Source organism: Microtus oregoni, unplaced genomic scaffold (assembly GCF_018167655.1).
Source record: "Microtus oregoni isolate MIOR12 unplaced genomic scaffold, Mior012 000016F_ref0000370, whole genome shotgun sequence".
Classification (NCBI taxonomy): domain Eukaryota; kingdom Metazoa; phylum Chordata; class Mammalia; order Rodentia; family Cricetidae; genus Microtus; species Microtus oregoni.
In genome coordinates, this window is record NW_024543075.1 from 31,647,931 (window position 1) to 31,672,673 (window position 24,743).

A 24,743-nucleotide genomic window follows, 5' to 3' on the forward strand; every position below is an offset into this window, starting at 1 on the left:
ATCTCTATGGCCATGGAGTGTTAGATCAGGTTACAGTACCAGGTATGAATTCTCTGTTGTGGATTAGGCCTCAAATACAGTAAGAGAACAGTTGGTTATTCCCATAACAACCATGCACCATTGCATGGGTGAGCATATCTTGTGTGGCAGGTTGATATTGTAGATTGTAGGGTTCATGGCTAAGTAAGACTGTTGATGCCTTTACTCCTCCAGCAGACTTCATAGTACCTTCAGGCACAGTAAAAAGCTTCCTACCAGGGAAGAAACTTCCAACCTGTTCCAGCTTGATTCTTTACACCTTGCAACCAACGTATGTTGTCTTCAGCAATAGGATCTTATTAAGTAGTTCTGGTGGGTAACCAACAAGAGTGGCAAAGAGCCTGTATTGTTTGGGAGGCCTCCTTGACCAATATCTTGTTGGTATTTTTGTTAAGTTACCTTTGACTTTCAGGGTCATGACTATGTAGATTAAATATTCTTATAAATGGTTTGGAGAGCTGGGCGGTGGTGGCGCAAGCCTTTAATCCCAGCACTCGGGAGGCAGAGGCAGGTGGATCTGGGAGTTCGAGGCCAGCCTGGTCTACAAGAGCTAGTTCCGGGACAGGCACCAAAGCTACAGAGAAACCCTGTCTGAAAAACCAAAAAAAAAAAAAAAAATGGTTTGGTGAATATTTATAAATGGCTTAGAGGGTATTTATAAGATCTCAATGTTTTCTTGATGTTTTCATTATCTTACTTTGTAGTTGCTTTTGACTTTGATTTTGGAGATAGATCTTTTTCCCAAGAATTTTTCCTGAGATGTGGATTACTGGTTGAGAGCTTCTTGGAATATACTTCAAGGGTTTTTGTTTTTGTTTCCTTCCTGAAGATTCCCTGATTTCCCCACCTTCTTAAGGATGTTTGGTGTGCCCTAAAACTTAGCCTATTTTAGTTGTGTCCTAAGCACTCAGCTGTGATGCTCACTTCAAGTACATATAAATATTAAGGCTGGAGCCAATATTTATTCAGGAAATGATTCTGTCAGGAGTAATTCTGCTGTTCTGTGTGCATGTTTTTTGATTACCTTGATGACCTCATATTCTAGTCCAGCTTCTTGATCCCAAGTTTGGTGTTTTCTCCTGGATTTCAGTGGTGAGATGTTAAATACAGCTCTGACCTTAGAGTACTTTTCTTCTTCTGTCATGGTCTCTCTGTCAGTTCATTCTCATCTGTTCTAAGAAGTTATTCTGCTTTATTCCTCTCCCCCATTTTTGCTTATTCATGAAGTTTTTTGTTTCTAGATTTTAAAAAATATCTTTAATTGAAATAGAAATGACACCACTTTCCCCTCCATTTCTTCCCTCCAGCCTCTCCCAGCTACCCTCTCTCAAATGTCTCCCATGCCACACAACTCACAACTTGATAACCTCTTTTTCTTTGGTTGTATTTGTTTCGTACATTCATATATGTATGTATGTGTATGCAGAAATAAATGTAAACTGTTGAGTCCATTGTTGTTGGTTTTGTGTATATGGCTTCAAGGCTGAGCAATCTGCATTGGGCAACCAATAAGGGAGAGGCTAATTCTTCTTCCATCAGTAAGAAGTTGCCTGTAGTCCTTTGTCTAGGGGTGAGATCTCTAAATTTTCTCCTTTTCGTATTAACTTGTCCATTGATACTTCTATTATTTTGGTCTTGTTTATGTAGTCATTTCTAGGAGAGATTATTTCATGGCTTACTTACTGGTATTCTGGTTTTTAAAATCTTTTCATTCCCTTTCAGTGATGTTCCTTGAGCCATGCATGCAGGAGCTGTGATGTAAATATATCTGTTAGGCTTGGCTCCCTATGATTCGATCTCTGCATTGGGTGCAGTTGTTTTCTGTGATGCTCTGTATTTTCTGTAAAGAAAATCTCTTGAGGATTAGTTGCCATACTTGTCTAGGAAAGGTGATTTTTATAGAACCCTTATAAATTATGAGAACCTTGAACATAAACACATACATTTATTAGACTTTCCAGTTAAATGACTTAAGTAGTATTGAAGCTTTTTTCTTCTGATTGCATTGCATGTCTTCAGGCATGTGTTAATATTTCATGCTATGTATATGGATTTCTAAGTAGCATCGAGCTTGGATTTTAATATAGTGTAGTCTCATGTAGTAACATATTTTATAGATCTTCCTGTACTCACATCATACATCCCTTGTCCCTTTTCTTGTATATTTTTTCACCCTTTCTCTTTTTCTTTCTTTCCTTTTCTTTTCTTTACCCCCCCCCTTTTTTTTTTTTTTTTGCTTATTGTCATGAATGTGTAGAAGAAAGGATTTGGTGTTTTCTCTTCCTGTTTAGGTGTCTGATGACAGGTGACTGTGACACCTGGCAGTGTTATTCAAGTGTTATTTTAAGTCTGCTGACCTCCATTCAGAATTATAAATTTCTTTGGGAAGAGAGAACCATTATTCAGTTGTATTAAGATTTAACAGAGGTTTAACGAATATTTGCGTTCTTAATGTAATGTTTTAGAGATCTTTTAAATACAACTATACTAAAGAAACCTGGGGCCTGAAAAGGTGAGTGATTTTCTGAGGTGATCCAGGAAAGAACAAGGTCTTGAGAAGCTGCAGCCCATTCTTGCTTCCTCTGTACTATAATTGTCAATATTTAATTTTGATTTTTGCCAGTCTTTTAAAATACTAATGTGGAAACCAAGAGGTTTTAAATAAGATTGAGCATACATTCATTAAACTGTTTGTGTTGTCATGTTTCTCTCATAGTCAAAATGGTTTCAATCCCAGAATACTATGAAGGCAAGAATATCCTCCTCACAGGAGCTACTGGTTTCTTAGGGAAGGTGCTTCTGGAAAAGTTGCTGAGATCTTGTCCTAAGGTGAATTCAGTCTATGTTTTGGTGAGACAGAAAGCTGGACAGACACCGCAAGAGCGTGTGGAAGAAATCCTTAGTGGCAAGGTAAATGTGGAGGATGATAATTTGGAAGGGGACAGAGGTATATGCTTGTGTATGAAATTCGTGAAGCATTAAATTAGATACATAGTGTGTGTATATATATTTATTGTTTCAGTATCCCCACCCCCCATAAAGAAAACTGCGGAGAAATTGCTAAGTTCCTGCAGTATGGCAGTGGAGTAGAGTGAGGAGAAGAAAACAGCTTTCTTTTATGCTAGACCAAATTTTCTAATAAGGTCTAAACTACTGTTAGGATTGATATTTAAAGTATGCAACAACCAAACAAAACCACGCAATAGCCAAATCCAGTTATGTTTCTTTCTAAAATGTATGTTTTTTCATCCTGTACAAGAACTTGCTTTTACATTGAAATTTCTCTCACTTTTGTCCCCATCATTCACCTGTTTGCCTCCATGTTCTGTTGATCCTTCAGGTCTCTGATCAGTGTCATTTCCTCCAAGAACTTTCTGTAACTCCTAACTCCAGAGGATACCACATCCTCTTCTGGCCTCTGTGGTTACTGCACTCAGGTGTACAGATACATACACATATAATTAAACAGTCTTTAAAATCTTTTACAAGAGTCAAACAATTAACTGGCAGCATTGGAGGGTGAGGCTATCTTTGTCCAGATGTCTTCTATTTCTTAAGCCTGTTCTGAGGCATAAGGCAATCTGAGTAGCCAGCTCAAACTCTCTGAATCTCGACTTTATGTCTGGAAGGCAAGCAATCTTCTGTTCTGTGCCCCATGAAATTTAAAATAGCTGTCCTTGATGGGGAAAGAGTTTATAATAGATTTCGGGAAGTGGAAAACACTATCCTAGAATAAACATATTCCTATTTGATAGCTTTTTGACAGGTTGAGAGATGAAAATTCAGATTTTAGAGAGAAAATTATACCAATCAACAGTGAACTCACCCAACCTAAACTCGCTCTCAGTGAAGAAGATAAGGAGGTCATTATAGAATCTACCAATATCATATTCCACTGTGCAGCTACTGTAAGATTTAATGAAAATTTAAGGTAAGTACAGATACTTATTAACATTTGAATTACATATGTTACAGATATAATTTTAATTCGACTTTTTAGTGAGCTTGTTTTGAAAATGTTGTGAAACTGTCATATGTTAATAGTGACTGTCGGTATTTTATTGAAGTTAGTAAAATTCTTTTATAATCATTTTGAAAATAAAAGACAGCTAGTATATGCTGACTATAAAACCTTGCCATGACTTTATAAAATAGGACAGAGGTAACGGACTAGAAGAGAGCAGAGTGTACTTGATAAGAAGCGGGAAGAGTTACTCAGCTGTGTGGGTTACCTCTTTGTGAATTGTTGGACTCTTCTACCCCAGCAGTTGTTTGATTCCACTCTTCACTATGTATTTTAGAACATAATCAAAATTAAGTTCAGGTTTTGCATGCTAAGATAGAAGTGACTTTTGACACTTTGGCACTAAGCCATTGTTAAGACACAAGGTAACACCAGAAATTAAGTTTTAATTTGAAACCAAATTTGAACTTCAGGATACATCCTGCTTCTAGTTAAAAAAAAAAAAAAAAAAAAAAAAAAAAAACACCACAACCAGCGTTTTAAGTGATCAGTATTTTAAAAATAAAATAAAGGGCTTGAAAGATGGCTCAATGGTTAAGAGTATCGACTGCTTTTCCAGAGGAGCTGGGTTGATTTCCAACACCCACATGATGTCTTACAGCCATCTGTAGCTCATTACAGGGATTGACTGTCCTCATCTGGTGTCCATTCATACTGGACACATATGTGGTACACAGACATATAAGCAGGCAAAACATCCATACACATGCGCTAAAAATAAATAAATCTTTTTTAAAAAATAAATGAATATACACTTCAAATAATAGAATTTAATTCATAACACCATTATTTTTGATGGTGTGTCTAAAAGTACAATTTTATGTTAATTTTATTATATAGTCTTACACTAGTTTAAATGATAAAGCATTGTTTTGGGGGTTCAGAACTCTCTGTGAAACCCTTTTCTTTAAAATGTTCAAAAAGTTAAGCTCTAGGAATAAATCCTCATATTTTTCAAAAATAGAAGTGTTAACTATTACATGATTATATTGTGTGAAAGCATAATGCCAAGCGTTTGGGGTGTGTGAAGATACGATCACTGCCTCTTATAGTTCTGGGGTTGTGCTTTACAGTCTTCAAAACATGCTCGTTTGTTCCTTCTGTCATAACTTTACCCAGCTTGTCCTGGGCAAATCCATTTTATTCCTGAGGCAGCTGAGGCAACACTATAGAGAAAACGGAAAAAAATTTGAAGTAACACACTTTAGTTCTAGTCTTGACCTCATTGTTTATTAACTGAAGATTTTGGACAATTATTAACCTTCTTGAATTTGAGTTTGCTTATCTGTAAATTGGCACTTCTCAGAAGACTTTTTCTGATGGATTATTTTACCTCTCAACCACAGAGTATCAGTCTGTAAGCCATTGTTTATCACTCTCTTTTAATTCTTTTGTAAGCCAGCAGGTGAGACACTCAGGGACTGTCATGTGTTTAGAATCCAGAAGTAACAAAATAATATCATAATCAGTGTAGTATAATCTCACTTTATTAGATAGATATGCATCATGTATGTTAGGCATATATGTTTTTCTATATTGATGGTAATTGTTTTTAATTTTATGTGAATATTATTATTCCCACCATTAACATATGTTATTCTTCAAATAAAGACAAATAATATTGAAAATATATGTAAAGCAATACGTTCCATCTTAAAGAAATTTGTACCTTCATCAGTAAGAAAATTTCTTTTTATAATTAATTTTTTAAAATTTCACATGTGTACTGTATTTACATTATTTCCCTCTTGTTCTCCCACCAGCCCCTCCTCTATTATCCCTTTTGCTTCTCAAATTCATAGCCTCAGCAGAAGGGATAATAAATACATACGCACGTATATGAATAAGTACATAAAAAGAACTTACCAAGTCCATTTAGTGTTGCTCATATTGTATGTATTTTTAGGATTTATCGGTTTGTATTGGATAACCAGTTTGGGGCTCATTGCTGGGAAAGACCAATTTTCTCTCTTTCTTAGCTGTCATGATAGGACTCTTAGATTGCCCCCATGGCATGTTACCTGGTATTTTGTTCAGCCATATCACTGAGATTTCATGGGTACTTTCTTCTCATATATGGAAGGCATAATCTCATAGCTGACTTCCTGGTCCTCTCTTAGAATTTTTTTGCCCCTCTTTGGTGATGCTCCCTGAACCTTATGTGTAAGAGTTTGATCAGAGATTATCATTTGGGCCCTAAGCCCTGAAAATGCCTTTTTTTTAACATTTGAAATTTTTCTTTCCATGTATATTTGCATATAAATCTAACATTGTACTTTAAATAGTATTTTCAAGATTATAAATATAGTCTCTGATTTTTGTTTGAAACAGGCTATGGTATCCCAGGCTAACCTCAATATTATGCTCTTTCTGCCTCAGCTTCCCAAATGCTGGTATTACAGGCATATACTACTTTGCTTGTTTGTTACTGAATTTTAGTGGATGCTTTATTTTTCCTTAGAATTCATTACTATACAATGACCAGTCTAACATATTTCCCCTAATAGTTCATGCTTTAATTATTTTCTTATTATAATCAAAAGAAATCATTTACACAGGGACTAGTGTATAATACTAATATACTAGTTGTGGTATAGTTCTCATTGACTTAACGGGGGAAATTGGGTGTTTTTAAGGGGAATTTTATTTTTTTATTTTATTTATTTATTTATTTATTTATTTATTTATTTTGTTTTTCGAGATAGGGTTTCTCTGTGGTTTTGGAGCCTGTCCTAGAACTAGCTCTTTTTTTTTTTAATTTTAAATTTATTTATTTATTAAAGATTTCTGTCTCTTCCCAGCCACCGCCTCCCATTTCCCTCCCCCTCCCCTAATTAAGTCCCCCCCCCCAGCCCGAAAAGCAATCAGGGTTCCCTGTCCTGTGGGAAGTCCAAGGAACCCCCCACCTCCATCCAGGTCTAGTAAGTTGAGCATCCAAACTGCCTAGGCTCCCACAAAGCCAGTACGTGCAGTAGGATCAGAAACCCATTGCCATTGTTCTTGAGTTCTCAGTAGTCCTCATTGTCCGTTATGTTCAGAGAGTCCGGTTTTATCCCAGGCTTTTCCAGACCCAGGCCAGCTGGTCTTGGTGAGTTCCCAGACCAGGCTGGTCTTGAACTCACAGAGATCTGCCTGCCTCTGCCTCCCGAGTGCTGGGATTAAAGGCGTGTGCCACCACTGCCCGGCTAAGGGGAATTTTATTAACAGAAAACATTAATTAGGATAAAACACATCAAAGAAACCTTTACCAGAAAGATCACAGTATATTACTTTTGTATTCTCCTTGGATTTATCATTAATGATAAAGATTTTTTTTTCGAGACAGGGTTTCTCCGTAGCTTTTTGGTTCCTGTCCTGGAACTAGCTCTGTAGACCAGGCTGGCCTCGAACCCACAGAGATCCGCCTGCCTCTGCCTCCCGAGTGCTGGGATTAAAGGCGTGCGCCACCACCGCCCGGCAAAGATTTTTTTTATTATTACAATTTCTTACACTAGACAGACCATGTTGGAAAGTCTAGATAATTTATTGTTAACTATCCTTTTGTTAAGTCATGAATGTTTACTGTTCTAGTCCTAGTCTCTACATCATAACTATTTCTGTGAAGCAAATCTAGTGTATGTTGATGTCTAAATATTAGTAGAACATTAGATTTGGGCCAGATATTCAGAAATACTGGAAATAGCCTGTAATAGCCACCTAGGGGAAAACCAAGTATAACTATAATCATTACCATCTGTTAAGCCACAGATATCACATGGTATAATTGTTACTTCTGAGGGGATGCAGGAGGAGGAGAGTCACCATAACGTTGTGCCTAGTGCTTTGGGGTAGAACCAAGGTAAATTTGGATGTGCACCCTTTCATAAAGCCCTGGGGCATGTGCGAACTATGTTGATACAGGCCGAAATGCAGATAGTACTGAACACATCTGTTGAGTGCTGAGGAGGCAAAGTTCATTAGTTTTCAGACATGTTTTTCAAATATTGAACTGGGGAGAAATTGACAGGAATAAAGAGGTGAGAAAGGAGAAGAGGAGTAAGTAATTGTGTAAGTAGTTGGTTATTCACTAGGCGGGACAGTATCAGTTGTGTAGAGGGGAATATCAAGAGGCCAGAGGCTATCATGGGGTCAAAAACAGTCAGAAAAGAGGGAATAAACAGATTGTTTGGGGAAAAGGCATGGATTTCAGAAATGGAGCAGTTCTAGATGATGAGGCCCTAGGGGTGTGGAGTTGGTTTTCCAAAAGGAGTGGAAGTACAGATTAAGATAAAGGAATGGTACAGTCCTTAGACCTAAGGAAGGGCCAGTGGTGAATCCTGGTGCTTGTGTGGGCACTTTGTGGTGATAGCTTTTTTTTCTAGTTCTGTCTCTGGCCCTGTCTCTGCTGTGAACTTTTCATACATGCTCCTGTAGGGAAAGCTGCCTTTAATAAATATATTGTCTGCCTCTTTCCACCTCCAAAGAAAAGGGAAAAAAGAGAAAATAAAACTATAATAACTGGAAACATTTTAAAATGTAGATTTCTTGATTGTACTTGACCCTGCTTGTCTTAAGATTTATTATTTCATAAAGCGAAACATGAGAACTTTATTTCATTTTTTTTTTTTTTTTTTTTACTTTCTGGTCTAGCATGTAAGGGACTCAGTCTGAAGTTCAACAGAATAAAACTAGTGTCTCTATTGAGGTTAAAACTAGCCTTGCAGATATTGTTTTAGTATGTCTGCAGGTTTGGGCTCTCAGGTACCAATAGAGTGGAGAGACTCAAGGCACAGAAGTGTGCCTCCTGAGTTATTCCTCACTTCAGTGACCTAGAAACTGTCACTATCCTCAGGACAGTGCAACAGAATACCCCTTGTGTCCTTTTTTCAAAACATCTCTCTCCCTATCCCCATTGTTTTGTAAATGTGAAAGAAAATAATGCATTCTCAATGCTCTAGTGGATAGTATCCTCTCTGTGAAAGGTCTTTTGCTAGATTTCCATTTGAACAGATGTTTTTTTCTCCTTAGTTGAGATTTGGGAAGATCATAAGACCCCCCCCCCACCTTAGTTTCATTAAAAACATTTTTTTTTCCTCCATAGGATCTCAGATGTAATTAAAAGAAATAAAGTCTTAAGAGATCTTTATTTATTTAGATTTTCCCTTTTATGAGTTACTCCTTGTTTTTGGTGACCCAGAACTTCTTGTCCTGTCCTCAGGAGCTTGTAATAAAATATTCTCAGTATACCTCTTCTTAAACAATATCCTCCTTGTCCCCATTCTTTTTGAACAGATAGTTATCAAAGTATTGCTGTACAGTCAGATAGACTGAATTCTATCTGTGATGTATTTTTTCTTAAACACTGACAATATGAGCATTTTGCAGAGTGCTCAGTGCCATTTTCATTTTTATAAAAAACATTTCACACCTGATGTAATGTTTGTAATCCCAACATTCAAGAGGTGGAGGTAGGAGGATCAATACAGGTTCATCCTAGACAACATAGGGAGTTGGAGTTCCAGGCCAGCCCTGGGCTACATGGCCCTACCTTAAAAAGGCCTCCCCTCAAAGCTCATTGGATCTATGTTTAAGCATGCATTGTTTTTACATAGTTATTAATGTTAATTTAATAATTTCACCTTTTAAATTTAGCATAGAAATAACTTACATGTTTCTAATGTTTTTCATGGTTATACTTTTAGTCACTACATGATTCTGTAATATTGATACATAACAATTTATGTAATTTTCACTTGCCATAAAAAATGTTTTTCTTGTTTGAAAAATTAGGCTTTGGGTGACTTTTTGCTCTGAAATTTAGGTTACTAGATTAATAAATGCATACTTTTTGTAATTACTGGCACTTTGTCCTAGTTTCTTTTAGGTCAGTTGTATGAATTTGTAGTTGTAATAAGACTGTAATACTCTATGCCAGTTTTACACTCAGTAGTGTTGAGTATTTCAACCTGTCCCCGTCCCCCTACTTTTCTAGTCTGTTTGTTGGTGTATGTGCAGGTGAGTATACACATGTGTGTGGAAACCAAAGGACAAATTAAGGATAGGATTCCTTGGATGCTATTCACTGTTTTTACTTTATTCATTCATTCATTCATTTACTTGTTTGTTTATTTATTTGAGATTGGATGTGTCACTGATTTGGGACTCACTCTATGTTTATCATGCACAATGCATGTGGAATGACTAAAGTATTATGTTTATGACCTCACATAACTTTTCTTGTATTGAGAACGTTTTAAAAATGTTATGATTTTCATTTTCTGGTATGTTATTTTTTAGTTCAATTACTATGTTGTACAATAGACCTTTTGATGGACCATTAAAAAAATGCTACGAATCAAGTTGTATAGAAAAAAAACTTTCCACCATTTGCTTATCTTAATACTCACAGGCAGTTTTGAGATGGTGTTAAGAATAGCAGATACTAAATGCTTATAATGCTTACAAGTTATTTTTTTCATTTAGTCGTTTCCAGTTCTGGTGGGAGATTCTGTTACTGTTTCGTTTACAGGTGAGGAAGCTGAGGGTTGAGTGCTTGTGTAACTTAGCATTTTAGCTGACAAGGAGGCTGGCTATACCCGGGTCTGAGCCCAGCCTGATTCTATAGCTTTGTTCATAATCCTGTTTTACATCACAGTGTATGTTTTGTTTTTCAAATCCTATATTGGAGTTTATTTTATTATTGGAAGATTCATGCATAGTTATTAAAATTAATGTTCTTCATACTAAAATAAAACACACCAACCCAGAGCTAACAGAGAAATTGCAAATTACCGAAAAACATGTTTCTTTGTCTGTACTTACCTACTGAAATTCAGATTTGGTTTTTAAATACGTTAAAGGAAAAAAAAACATGGATTTCTAAGTTCTCATTGTCTCTTTCTTTTGCAGAGATGCTGTTCAGTTAAATGTGATCGCTACACGACAGCTTATTCTCCTTGCACAGCAAATGAAGAATCTGGAAGTGTTCATGCATGTGTCAACAGCGTACGCCTACTGCAATCGAAAGCATATCGATGAAGTAGTTTATCCTCCCCCTGTAGATCCCAAGAAGCTGATTGATTCTTTAGAGTATGTTTGAATTTATACACATTGCTTTTAGTCTTAAGATTTTGGATTCAAGTTTATCTTTTTTCCCTCTCTCTGTGCTATCTACACACATGTGCATGCATGTATTTATCTCTTCCTGTATTCAACACCTGCTTATTTTCTGCCCAGTACAGGGTTCTTTCTGTTGATGAGGTCATTGTAGAGTTTTCCCTTTGAGTCAGGTCATGATTGGAGGAAGGTCTCTGAATAATTTATCTCTGTGTTAGAAGCTTTGTTTTTTAGGTAGTCATTTCTAGCTCCTATGGAGACCAGAGACCAATGGCTGCTAACCCCAAGGTTCTAAAGAACTCCCTCTCCTGCATTGTACAATACATAAAAAGAGACTTTCTTTTTTAGGAGAACCAGAGGAATTCTAGTCCTTTAATTCATACTCCTAGTGTTACCATCTTTCTAAGGACAGGGATTCCTAGCAGCAATTCTTAAATGAACAATATTTGTATTTGATAAATGTAGAGGATTATGTGAAATGTATATAACACAACCTAGCCTTCAGTTGCTTTTTGGTCTGACTTTCTTACCATATGAAGAAGGTTTTTTTGGACTACAATTATAGAAGCATTCCAACAGCCATTACATCTTTACATATTTGTTTTCAAACAGTATCTCTATGGGCTTTTTTTCTTACAATTTTTCTTTTTTCTTGGTCCCATCTTTCCTCATAGATAATTCCATTTACTTTTGAGTCCCACCATCCCTGAAATAAGCACACGTGACCTTTTAAGAAAGGGTTTTCATGGAAATGGATTGTAAGAAAATCAATACCATAGATGACTGAGACATTTCTTGTGAGACTCAGTTTCATAGATGTTCCTAAATATATACCTCATTTCATTATAGATCAATAAAAGTGTTTGTGATTTTGGAGAAAAATGATGTTAATGAAGCTTATTACTTTTTGGCTTTTTAGTCTTGGCTTATACATGTATCTAAGGAAATGAGAAGACCTTGTAACCTAAATCTTTTTTCTCCTTTCCTGGCTTTCAAAGGAATCTGTCTAGTCTAGTAAATGATTTGTGAACTTGCTGTGTAAACTCAGTAGAAGTAAGGTTTAGTGGCCTGAGTCTTTCTTCAGCGTTTCTATTTGTTTGTTTGTTTGTTTGTTTTTAGGTAGGGCAGGGAACTTATTTTCCCATCTGTCAACTACCTATCCTACCCAGTTTTCAAAACTCAATCTCCGTTGTAGTTTTTTCTCAAACTGGATAGCTATTTGCCTGTAGTTTAATGTTCTTACTCTTCCACATACACACACTTCCATATGTGGGAGCATTTTAAGCTTCTCTAGTTATTTTTATCTTTAGATTGTAACAATATACAGAATCTATTTGAGTGCTTAGTAGACATAAAGGACAAGTTTCTAGAAACAAGGACATAGCACCTTAGAGAAAAATAAGGAAAGATCATTGACGTCACCTGTTTGGTCATGGTCCTTTTTACAGGTGATCTTCAGAGATGGTAAGGTCAGTTAAGAGATGACTGAATTGTAGGTTGTTAATTGAATTTTCATAACGGGCTTTAATATTTTTATTATTAATCATAGTATTTGTTAATCTTTCTTGAGGAGATACAATCCCAGTGATTCATCTTAAATATTTGGATTATTAGACATTTTATATTAAATGTGAATATATGTAAATAGCAAATGTGTATATTTAACCTGTTTCTCTATTAGATGGTAATACATATATATGTACTTTCTAATGAAACATTTGAGACACCTGATCTATTTTGGAATTTATTTGGACTTTGGAAAGGAACTCTGATTTAAGTACTATATAATAGCACTTAATTACTTCATTTTCGTTTCTGGTAGCATCCCCTATCAAAGACACACAAATATTGAATGTTTAAACTGCTTGATAATTTCTAAAGACCCTTAATTGGTTCAGGTCAGTTGAGTTTGCTATCTAAATATGATTTATGAAAGATCTGTTGGTTCTTATTTGATATAGGAGTTGGAGATAGTAGACCTATGTTTCATATTTAAAGACACTACCTTTTTTTCCCCGTTAGTAAAAGTTATTGTATGGCACATGCCTTTAATCCCAGCACTTGGAAGGCAGAAGCAGGCGAATTTCTGAGTTCAAGGTGAGCCTGGTTACAGAGCAAGTTTCAGGACATCCAGGGCTACACAGAGAAACCCTATTTAAAAAAAGAAAGAAAGAAGGAAAGAAAGAAAGAAAGAAAGAAAAGGGTTATTGTGCAACTGTTTAAATCAGGGCAACAGATAGGTTTGTGCAAAGTTCAGTTAAGTAGGTTTTTAATCTATGATAAAATATTTGGATTTTTTAATGTAATTTCTTTGTTTGCCAGATGGATGGATGATGGCCTAGTAAATGATATCACACCAAAATTGATAGGCGACAGACCTAATACATACATCTACACCAAGGCACTGGCAGAATATGTTGTACAACAAGAAGGAGCAAAGCTAAATGTTGCCATTGTAAGGCCATCGATTGTTGGTGCCAGTTGGAAAGAACCTTTTCCAGTAAGCTCTTTAAAGTTGTTAAGTAATTGGGATTTAGAGTTTTAAGTTCTAACTGTATAAAGAATAGGCATATGATTTAAAAGTTGTGTTATATGCTGAATGTGCTCTACTGTACAGAGCTAATGAGCATAGAAAGAGATATATTACTCACGCCTTTATCTCTAAGGTGCTTCTGAGTGTATGGAATGTAGAGTAACAGTTTTAATTTCTGGCCGAAAATCAAATCAAAAGTTCTGACATTGTGTCTTCAGTAAAGGAAACCACGATTTCATCTGTTTTCATTGCCAAAAGAAAGTTATGTAAAGTATATCTTTCTGTGTGTAGATTACAAAGCTAAGAAAAGCATAAGAGATTTCTTTGGTAACTTGCTACTACTAAGCAGGAAAAAAGGGGTGTTAGGATACTTTTAAATCCTTAAAATAAGAGAAGGCAGAAACAAACGCTAGAAAGTAAGCTGATTCGGAAAAAAAAAAAAAAAAGCCCAAGGTCTGTATAAATAGCAGTAAGTGATAGCCTGTCTTTTGTTGTTTTGATAATTATTCTGTTTTCTTCTGATTTACTAAGTTTAAGGAACACGTATTATTTTCTCTTAATCAAGATACTGTATTAATAAATAGTATAAAATCAAAGGTGTACGGGCTTAATTTAGGAAAAGCTATGGAAAGTATACAGTATTTTTTCCCCTTCGTGGAGATTTAGCAGAGGTAGATAATAATTTAAAAATACTTTGATTTAGTCATTTATTACACTAGAGGAAACTCTTGGGACATTTTTGGGTACTAAGACTACTATTTTTCATGGAATGTAGATCTTTCTTAGGCTTTGGGAGAAAACGACAAAGTGTGTTTGGAGTTAGCACTTTCAAATAATAAATCTACTTTGATAGTAGTTTTAACCTCTTTTTTTTTTTCCTTCAATTTTTGACATTAGGGATGGATTGATAACTTTAATGGACCAAGTGGTCTCTTCATTGCGGTAAATAAACTTTTTGATTTACTTCTTTGATTAAAAATTCCTGTATCTTTACACTTATGTCTATGTATATGTGTTTTGGCTATGTATCTGAATGTGTTGTTTTTAATTTCAAAAAAGGCTGGGAAAGGAATTCTTCGAACAATGCGTGCCTCCAACAATGCCCTTGCAGATCTTGTTCCTGTAGATGTAGTGGTCAACACAAGCCTTGCTGCAGCCTGGTATTCTGGAGTTAATAGGTATATGAGGCAACGATATTGCTTATTAACTGTGTGGTAACTGAGAGGGAAAAGGAGCTTAATCCCTTAGTCCTGATTGTGCCATGTTAGTAAAGTGTCCTATTAGAATATAGGAAATACCACTGTCTGTTCTAGTTGCTGAGCAGTGGAAGCAGTAACATGTGGAACCATCAGTGGTAAGAAAGAATGAATTCACAGATTTTACAGGTTTGTTAGGAACTAAAGAAAGTGTGTGTGTGTGTGTGTGGTGGGTGGGCGGGTGGGTGGGTGGGGGTCCTGAATGATGATTTAAGCCAAACTAAAATAGTATAAACAAGAGATGTTTTTTGTATGTCAACCATGGCACACTAGAGCAGCTGTAATAATCTCTGAGCATCCTTTTATGGTAATAATAGTATTTGTAACTAAAGCCTAAACATTTAAGAAATAATCCCTTAGGGTGCTTTTTGTATGATATAGAATAGGTACCCAGCATCATCATGTCTTCCTGCTTTGATAGTACATAAGACTTAAGATACTTTTGACTTCTCTTATGTTTCTTTGCTTTCATCTTTGTCTTTGCAGACCAAGAAACATCATGGTGTATAATTGCACAACAGGCAGCACTAATCCTTTCCACTGGGGGGAAGTTGGTATGATTTTATCTATGTTTTTGAATGTTAGAACGTAAAGCATTCACCGACTTTTTTAAATGAGGTATTGGGGTCACTGAGTTACAAAGTTATTCTTATTTTAGTTACTGTTTGAGAATAACTACCAATCCTGCCTTGTGGACACCTTCAATGTTTCACATAGCCTGATGTATGTCTCCATTCACCTAGTGAGACCCTAGCTGTTCTCTTGTCATCTGCAACACTCTCATAGACTACCTGTGGCTTGAATAAGTACACTCAGGTCTTATGTTGCCAGTCTGTAGGTAATATTTACACCTATAAGAGTAGGTTTATCAGTTGGTCCCCAGACTTTTAAGTGAAGGAGTTAGGAAGTAGGATACTTTTTGCCAGACTACATTCTACCAAAGTAAAAGATCTTTAACAAGTAGAACATTTGTTAACTAGCTCTAAAATAGGCTAGTAAAACTTGAAGACAATTGAAGGCAAACTCTTTTTAAATTGAGTCAGATAGAAATATTTATGACTTTCTTTTTAAAATCTTTTATTTCCAATTGAATTTTTGCTATTCTAAATAATTTTGTTTTTAAAGTAAATTGGTTCTGGGGATCAGTCTACCCCTTTCCTCACCCATCCACAGAGTCAAGCACTCTACCACTTCATTCCTGGCCCTTATTTCTGCTTTGCTTTGTTTTTTTTTCGAGATAAAAATCTCACTATGTAGCTCAAACTGAACTGGAATTTGCAATATAGTTCTGGCTGGCATCCAACTTTCTATCCTCCTGCCTCAGCCTCACAAGAGCTGACATTATAGTCATACACCACCACACCTAGCTACCTTAAAGCAGTCTTTCTTGATATTTGTACTAGGGTTTTTCTGTGCCATTTGTATTTAAATTTAAGGATTGACTGGAGTATGTAAGAAAAAAACTCTATAGTGATTTCACAATATTTTAAGTCATGGTCCTTCAGGGATATTGAAGCATCTTAAGTAAGTGAGGTTTTTATACACTTTGTTGTTTTGTACAGTTTTGTGAAAAATCAAATTCCATATTATACATTTCCATTAAAATATTAACATAGAAGATACCAAGTTTGATTGTGTTGATGTTGAATAACCTAAGTAAACTACAGCAGAGGTTATTTTGGGGTTGTTTTAAGCTTGTATGATGTGTCTTATTTTGAGTAAATCATTCATAAGCAAAGGATGATGATTTTCCTTTTCTTTTTTAAGTAAGTACAGTAATAAGAATCTGGAAAGAGGAACAGAAAGAAAGAAGCTATCGTGAGAGGTGAAATATAGAGAGTGACATTATAAAGTGGCCTAGGTAAAACATTAACAAGATTTTCAGGATGAATTTTAGTAAAAATTTATTCATTTAATTAAAATTCTGGCAGTTTTTAAACCCCTTGGAATCAGCAGTCTAATGCCCATTTCTCTTAGCTATGGAGAATAGAAAAACTTGTTTTTTAAATGAATGAACTCTGAATCTTTGGTAAAATATTTTGCATTGTGAAAACATGATTTTTTTTTTCAAAACTTCATTACATGGTTGTTATCAAAGCTGTTACACAACTTTTCTTCCTCAGAATACCATGTAATTTCCACTTTCAAGAGGAATCCTCTCGAACAGGCCTTCAGACGGCCCAATGTAAATCTAACCTCCAATCACCTTTTATATCAGTACTGGATTGCTGTAAGCCATAAGGCCCCAGCATTCCTGTATGATATCTACCTCAGGATGACTGGAAGAAGCCCAAGGTAATGGTGACTAGCTCTGTCTTATCTGTTCCTCTGACTGTTAAACAACCCGTGCTTAACACTGAAATGCTATTAATTCTTTATCTGTTCATGCTTATGATAAGGCTTAATGGCCTTTTGTGAATGAGAAGACTCTTGAATGTAAGACACTGTCAGAAAAGCAAAGGTAGTGCTGTAAGTCACTCTATTTGTTCTAAATTTTGGGTGATAAATTACTGTCATGTGTTGAAGTCTAGGTCTAACTTTAGGTTCTTTCTGAATAAAAAAAATATTCAAAATGCTTTAACGCTTATTTTTCCTACAGGAGATTATATAAATCATTTCTTCAGGATGAATCCTTTAAACCAAGTACTCAGGCACCCTAATATTAAGTTCTATACCAACAACCTAATACTCCATTATTGGAAGGGTGTCAGACATACAGTACCTGCATTATTGCACGATCTTGCACTCAGGTTGACAGGTCAGAAACCGTGGTAAGAAGAATAGCAGTAATACACTATGTATTGGTAAGGTGGTGGAAGCTTGCTGGAGAGACATCATGTCGCTAGCATGAGCTTACCTTTAGAATTACTAACCTGATTAAACACAATCACAATCAAGATGCCAGGACATTTCTTAGAAATTGGAGATGTTCAGATACCAAGAATGGATCTCATCTTATGGGGTCATTTATTCTCCAAACTCCCATTAATAGCAGGAAATGTCCTACCTCGTGATTGTCATTGTTATTATAAGCTGAAATTGAGTCCTTCGCTCTCCCTTAAAAACCTAGTGCTGAAGTTTCTACAAGGGATTCAGGGTCAAATATTTTGCTTTAAATTGATGGTTTAGTTTCATATGAAAAATATAGGATGATTCTAGAAAATTACTTGAAATATCTTAGCTATTATTCAGCTTATAATATGGTGATTACAGTTTTTGACTAATGTTCTAGTTTTAAAAAGTTGACAAACAGTAAACTTGCTCTTTTCTTATAGTTGTAATATCTTTTCTTTCTCCTTTCCTTTTTTTTCATTGAAACCCCACAAATAAAGTTCTCCTACTTACTGTCTTTACCACATAGTGAAATATACTACAAAATGTATATTTTTTAACTACATTGGCACCTTTAATTGGCAAATTTAAATATTTGTGTACAAAGAAGATGATGATTCCAGGACTTTCATCAGCTGCTGAAAAAATAAAAGTGAGGTATTTTCCAGTTATAGTGTCTCAGGATCTGAGTTACCTATAGGGAATTTTGGTAGATTGAATAGTTCAGAATGTTCATATATTCACCATTGAACTAAGGGGGGGGGGGGTGTTGAATAGATCAACTTGCAGAACAAACATATCAACTTTCCTAGAATGATTTGCAAATAGTTTTGCTTATGTTGGCATTTTTCATGGCTAAAACTCAGGTGAAATTAATGATTGATGGTAATGCATACACTTATATTAGTAAAGTTGCTATAAATTAGGGCAGAAAAGACAAAACTAGTCCCAAAAAGTAAAAGAGATTTAATGTACCATTTTGCCTGACAAAGAGAATGGGCTAATTCCCATTAATTAAAAGAATTTTTATTCTTTGAGAATTTCATACAAGAAGTCAATATATTTTGACCATATTCACCCCCAACTTTCTGTACCCACACTACTCCTCCTGACTTTTTATTTTCTTTCTTTCTTTTCTTTCTTTCTTTCTTTCTTTTTTTTTCTTTCTTTTTTTTTTTTTTTTTTTGAGACAGGGTTTCTCTGTGGCTTTGGAGCCTATTTTGGAACTAGTTCTTGTAGTAGACCAGGCTGGCCTCAAACTCACAGAGATCCACCTGCCTCTGCCTCCCGAGTGCTAGGATTAAAGGCTTGCGCCACCACCACCCAGCTATATTCTTTCTTTTAAAATGACCCACTGAGTCCAATTTATGCTACCTACATATTACACGGGTATGGGATGATACACTGGAGCATGTTGGACCTACCGAGGGTCACATGTGTGAAGAAAACTGACTGCCCCTCCACTGACTGCTGTCAGCTGTCAGCAGCTTCTCAGCTAGGGGTGGGAACACGTCAGATTCTACCCTGTCCCTGTTAGAATGTTGACTGGCTTTATCTTGCGTAGGTCTAGTGTAGGCAGTCATAGCTGGGAGCTCAATAAACTTAAAAATAATTATAATAAAAGGAAAAATCTATAGTTACTAAGCAATACAAAGAAGATTCTGCATTATAGCAAGTCATCTCAGATTTAGTAGTTAAAATAGTCGTTATTTCATTATCTTGTGTTCTTTTTCTCGTGGGATCAGGAATTTGCAGAGAAATCAGCTTCTGTGGTTTTAGTTTAAGACTTGTCATGTGATCAGATGGGACTGAAAAAACTGCAGTCTGATCAGGGGTTGTGGAGCTGGGTTAGCAAGGAGCCGGGTATTACTGCCTCTGTTCATCAGCATTATACTTTGTAGGACCTTTTCAAATCCTAATGGTTGCCTCTAAGAATTAACTTTTTTGCATGGTAGCTAAAGTGTTAGACTTTAAGTAAAGTGGAAGCTAGAAATCCTCCATTATCACTTCAGCCTTGTTTGTTCTTTGAAATAGCATTAGCCCATGCTAGCCTCAGATTGAAAGCCAGGACCATAGGCAAATGCCACCATGCCTGATTTGCTTTTATTCACAAGCAAGTCACAAACCCTCCTAGATGTAAGGAAAAGGGGTGCTCTGGAGAGCAGTGAGACCCTGGAAATGAGCAAGTGAGCAGAATAGAATGGCTTTCAGCTATTTTTGGAAAGTACAGCCTGTAACAGTTAACCCTCTGGCTAAGAGAATTCACATTTTTCTACCTTGAACAGTGCAGCTAATTCTTTCCTCCACAAATCCCTATGATATCAGCTGGAGGTTTTGCCATTTAAATCTGATCCAGTTACACATAAGATAGTTTAGAAATGACATTGCAGATTCCATGACAAAGCAAATTAGCAGCTGCCCATGTACTCTGTATATGTTAAGAGAAATATAAGGTAATGGCTTCAGACAGTGTTGTCAAAAAGAGAAAATGGGGAGGCATGAAGCAAACACTGTTCTATAACAGTTCTCAATTGCAGTCCAGGTATATGTTGACAACTAGACTCGTTTCTACATTCTGAAAATTCTTCACTTTTTTTCCATAAAAAATGACCCATGCAAGTTTGAACAGCCTACTCATTCTGTTTCCTGCCCATAAAAAGTTAGAATCCAGGACAGGGATTGGGAAATTTTTCTTTAAAGGGGCCATCTTGTATATATTTAGGCCTTGTAAGCAATTGTTTCTGTTACTACCAGTCTGCTCTGCTGTTAAAAGAAAGGAAAGTCATAGACATGTTTATAAATAATGAACATGATTGTTCAGTAATAGAATGGATTTGGTGTGTGGGCTCTTGTTTACTTACTTTTGTTACAGAAACAATTTCATTGGTATATATATATATATATATATATATATATACCATGTAGCTAAAAATTAGGAGTTTCCATTGTGTCTTTTCTAATCAGATAGATCAGAGCCTATCACAGATCTCTTTGAGACAGCCCTTCTTATGTCTCATTAGATTGCTATGGAATATTACCTATAGATACTAAATCTTTGCTTCTTACAACCTGCCATCCAAATAGTAGAGAATATAGTATCTGTCTTTACAATCTGGAGAGATTTTTGTTTGGTCTTTCTGTTTAAAAAAATTCCATGTTTGTGTAAGGGCACTCTAAATTCTTAAAGAATGTTATATCTCTACCCTGGATTTGATTTATATTCAGAAACTATCTTTTTCCCTTTTGTTTTTAAATAATTGATGGATACAACCTAGAATTTCTGAATTCTAGATTTAAAAATATCACTTTCTATACATTTGATTCGTTACTATTCACAGACTTAGTAATAGCCTAACAATGGGTTAGCATCTGTCTCCCACTATCCTGTCAGGTCTGTTGCTGCTTCTTACCCTCCTAATGGATTGCCTACTGTCTTCCTTTTAATACATTCTTAGTAAACTGGTTAGCTGGTGATTGCAAGGGTAGCTAGCATCAGTAGAGTGGTCCACTCAGTGCAAGAATCTTGAGAATTCCCAGCTTTCCCATGTGCTTCTCCCAGCTTGCTGTATGCAACAGTTTTTCTGTGCAGTAAACTATGCCAACTACTTTCTGGGGGAAACTGCAGCTCAGTTGTGCTTCCTCTACCTGGCACTGTTCTGCCATTATGAGCCTATGGCTCAGGACTTGTATGCTAGCACTTGTGAGCATGAATGACAGGCATGCAGTGCCATAAGAAAATTGTTTTTTAATGAATTCCTGATTAGCCTTTTACGTTTTCTCCAAATTTCATTCAGACACTTTACTTTCTAAGATCAGCTTGTCTTCATTCAAGAAATCTTGACTAGATTAAATTTTAGGAATATAGGTTTGGTTTTTGTTATCTTCATGTTACTGTAGCTTCAAGCTGTATAAAGCGACCTCTAATTTTCTTTCTATGGCCCTTTCAGATTTCAATAAATGATCTCAAAGGTCACAACAGAGTTTACCACCTAATTCTAAAATGCCACAAACCTCAACTTTGTATTATTGTGAGTCCTTCCCAGTACTAAGATGTCTTACTCTATTGCATGACAAGTCGTTATGTAACCATAGTGTCTCAAAGCAGGTTATTTTGTTTATGTGTCACAACTTCTGTGAATAAGGAATTCTGGAGAGGTTTGGATGAGTGGCTGTGGTTGAAGTAAGTCTGTAACATGAGGGCCAGGCTTGTTGGGGTTTCTGTGTATCTTTGTCCTGCCCAGTTCCCACAGCTCACATATCCCAAAGAAATTACACAGAGAGTCTGCATTAGATATAAACTGATTGGCCCATTAGCTCAGGCTTCTTATTAGCTCTGGTAACTTATATTAGCCCATTATTCTTATCTATGTTAGCCACATGGCTTGGTACCTTTTTCAGCGGGGCAGGTCACATTCTACTTCTTCTTTGGTCTCGGCAGGACTGGGGGAAGAGCTTCTTTCTTCCCAGAATACTCTTGTTCTCATTGCCCCACCTCTACTTCCTGTCTGGTTTTCCCACCTATACTTTCTGCCTGGCCAATCAGCATTTATTTAAAACATAATTGACAGAATACAAAATTGTCTTTAAGCTGTGATCAGACAGGAACCAGGACATATACACTAGAGTGAGTCATTAAGGGAGAGGAAGGGTGCAGAGTAGCTAGGCAGCTTTCGTCCTTTAGAATTAGACTCTTCGTGTGTTGTCTGCACATGGTCTGGTTTGAGATTCCTTGTAGCATGACAGCCTCAGGGGTCATTAGACAGGATTTAAGGTGACTGAAGTCTTCAAGGGTGAGTATGCAAAGAGCAAGACAGACTACTCTTAGCACCATTCTTACTTCTGAAGTGAACACCTCATTCTAATGTCTTCCCCTTGTGATAAGAAGTTAGTGTAGGTAACAGTGTAATTTACTTTGTAGGCTCTATCAAAGCAGGAATAATCTGAGACCTCTGTAAGTTTATAATATAAAAGCAGCAAGGAGTAGGGTATGGTGCTGCAGACTGTAATTTGAGTACTCAGGAAGCTGTGAAATAGGAGGATTTCCACTAGTTTGAGGCCAGCCTGGGGTACATAATTACATAGGCTAGCATAGAATGATTGAAACCCTGTCTCAGAAAAACAATTAAGTAAATAAAAGCAACAAGGGATATAAAAGTTTACTTAGGTGATGTACACGTTAACTTAAGTCTTATAGTTTATTCTTTAGATATTTGCCTAGTCAAGAGTAAGTGAACACTATGTTACACCTTCTGTAGACCCTAATATAATACCTCATTCTACATTAAACTAATGTAGAATTAATGTTTAATGAAATTCCATGTTCAGTTCATGGAATCCAGTTTACTCATTTACATGATTTTGAGTATCAGCTAGATAAAATCTGACTCATTGTATATTTTGAGATAATTATGTTCCATTTCTTGGTTAAAGGGGAAACCAGGTTACATGTAGAATCATCATTAATTATTCTACATTTAGCATTATGTCATTGTTGCAAATAGCATATTTTATAAAGTTACTTCATGTTTGTTGTTGTTCTGTTTAACTTCTCTGAACCTGACATTTTTCATCTACGTGATTCTCACCAGGAGACATTTGACAATATTTGGAGTTGGTCATCACAATGGGGAGTGGTGTGCTTTACCTCAGCCCCAGTATGCTGAGGCCATGGGTACTGCCAAGTATCTTAGTACATAGATACTTTTATTTGTGATAGCTAAGGTTGAGAAATCCTAGATTAGATGATTATTAAGATTTGGCCGTACTGTAAATTGTGATTAATTATATTTTATTGAGTCTATTTTAGAAGTTGTCATAGTAAAGAATAAATACATCCTCAACAGGTACCAGACAGTATAGTCACAGCATTCACTATGACATGTTGAACCAGAGCGATGGTACAGTTTCAAGTGTACTTCACTTTACCAATATCTTGATGATAATTGTCTGCAAATTTCTCATGTGTATGAATTTTCAACTCTTCTAACTTCTTCCCTCTGTTTCGTGGGTTTTTTGTTTGTTTTTGTTTTGTTTTGAGACAGGGTTGAGTTATAAACTAGTGTAGCTCCACATTCATGGCAGTTTTCCGGCCTCACCCTCCCAAGTGTGGGATTACAAGCATGCTTGAGCTACCATGCCTGGCTCCTCTCGGTTTTTTGTTTGTTTGTTTACTTTTAAATAAGAAATGTTCTTTGGATGACGGGATCAAGGGTTGATTTTAGGGCAGCTATTGTCACTTGAATGAATCCACACATGAGATTAGGCAAGAATGGACAGTTAAGGAGTCAGGAAGAAAAATGTTTTAGTAAAATACTCATTGGAAAATGATGTGAACTATGCATGTTTGGGATGAAATTAATGTATATTATAATTTTGTATATAATTATGTATATTATAAATATTGATTGTTCTAAATTTGTTATATCTTTAAAGAAAAAATTCTTTTAGAAAAATCTTATTCATTAAAGGAAAGTTCCCTAAGTTTTAGCTATATGTTTTTAAATCTTTATCTAGATATAACTTTGAATGTTTGATAATTCTTTACATGTTTAATGAAGAATTTATTTTAGAATTCCTTAGTAAATTAAGTAGTTTTTCTTTACATTATTCATAGTGCTTTATTTCCTTCAAGTATTTTATTCAAGGTTTCTTTCTAAATATAATAAATGTTATTATAGTTTCTTGGCTAATGGTACTATTTTTATTTTCTTTATCATTTCTTATATTCTGATTTTTCTGCCATATCCTCCATTTGTAAAGCTCCTAATTTGGTCTTTCTAAATTTCATATACTTTTAGCTAATCCTTTTTGTGGGAATGTAAATGTAATTTTTTTATTTCTACATGAACTATTTTCCTGTTTTTTTTTTGTTTTTTTTTTTGTTTTTTTTTTGGTGTGTGTGTGTAATTGATTCAGAAAGCTCTTTCTTAATTACTGCTCGGATTAGTACTTTGATATCAATGAC

General features: G+C 35.7%; 1 protein-coding gene across 5 annotated transcripts in view; it reads left to right on the forward strand.

Annotated features, from left to right (window-relative positions):
* Far1 (fatty acyl-CoA reductase 1) overlaps window positions 1–24,743 on the forward strand; it is a 55,125-nt gene that overhangs the window by 20,046 nt on the left and 10,336 nt on the right. For 4 of the 5 annotated variants that reach the window (XM_041666429.1, XM_041666431.1, XM_041666434.1 and 1 more), the window contains 8 exons: window positions 2,756–2,949; window positions 3,795–3,970; window positions 10,952–11,131; window positions 13,481–13,658; window positions 14,589–14,633; window positions 14,751–14,869; window positions 15,434–15,501; window positions 17,071–17,242. In XM_041666429.1, the coding sequence (XP_041522363.1) occupies window positions 2,761–2,949; window positions 3,795–3,970; window positions 10,952–11,131; window positions 13,481–13,658; window positions 14,589–14,633; window positions 14,751–14,869; window positions 15,434–15,501; window positions 17,071–17,242 (1,127 nt within the window). In that variant the 5' untranslated portion in view covers window positions 2,756–2,760. Of the gene's footprint in view, window positions 1–2,755; window positions 2,950–3,794; window positions 3,971–10,951; window positions 11,132–13,480; window positions 13,659–14,588; window positions 14,634–14,750; window positions 14,870–15,433; window positions 15,502–17,070; window positions 17,243–17,546; window positions 17,719–24,743 lie in introns of all 5 variants that reach the window. The other variant, XM_041666430.1, reaches the window with a different exon arrangement.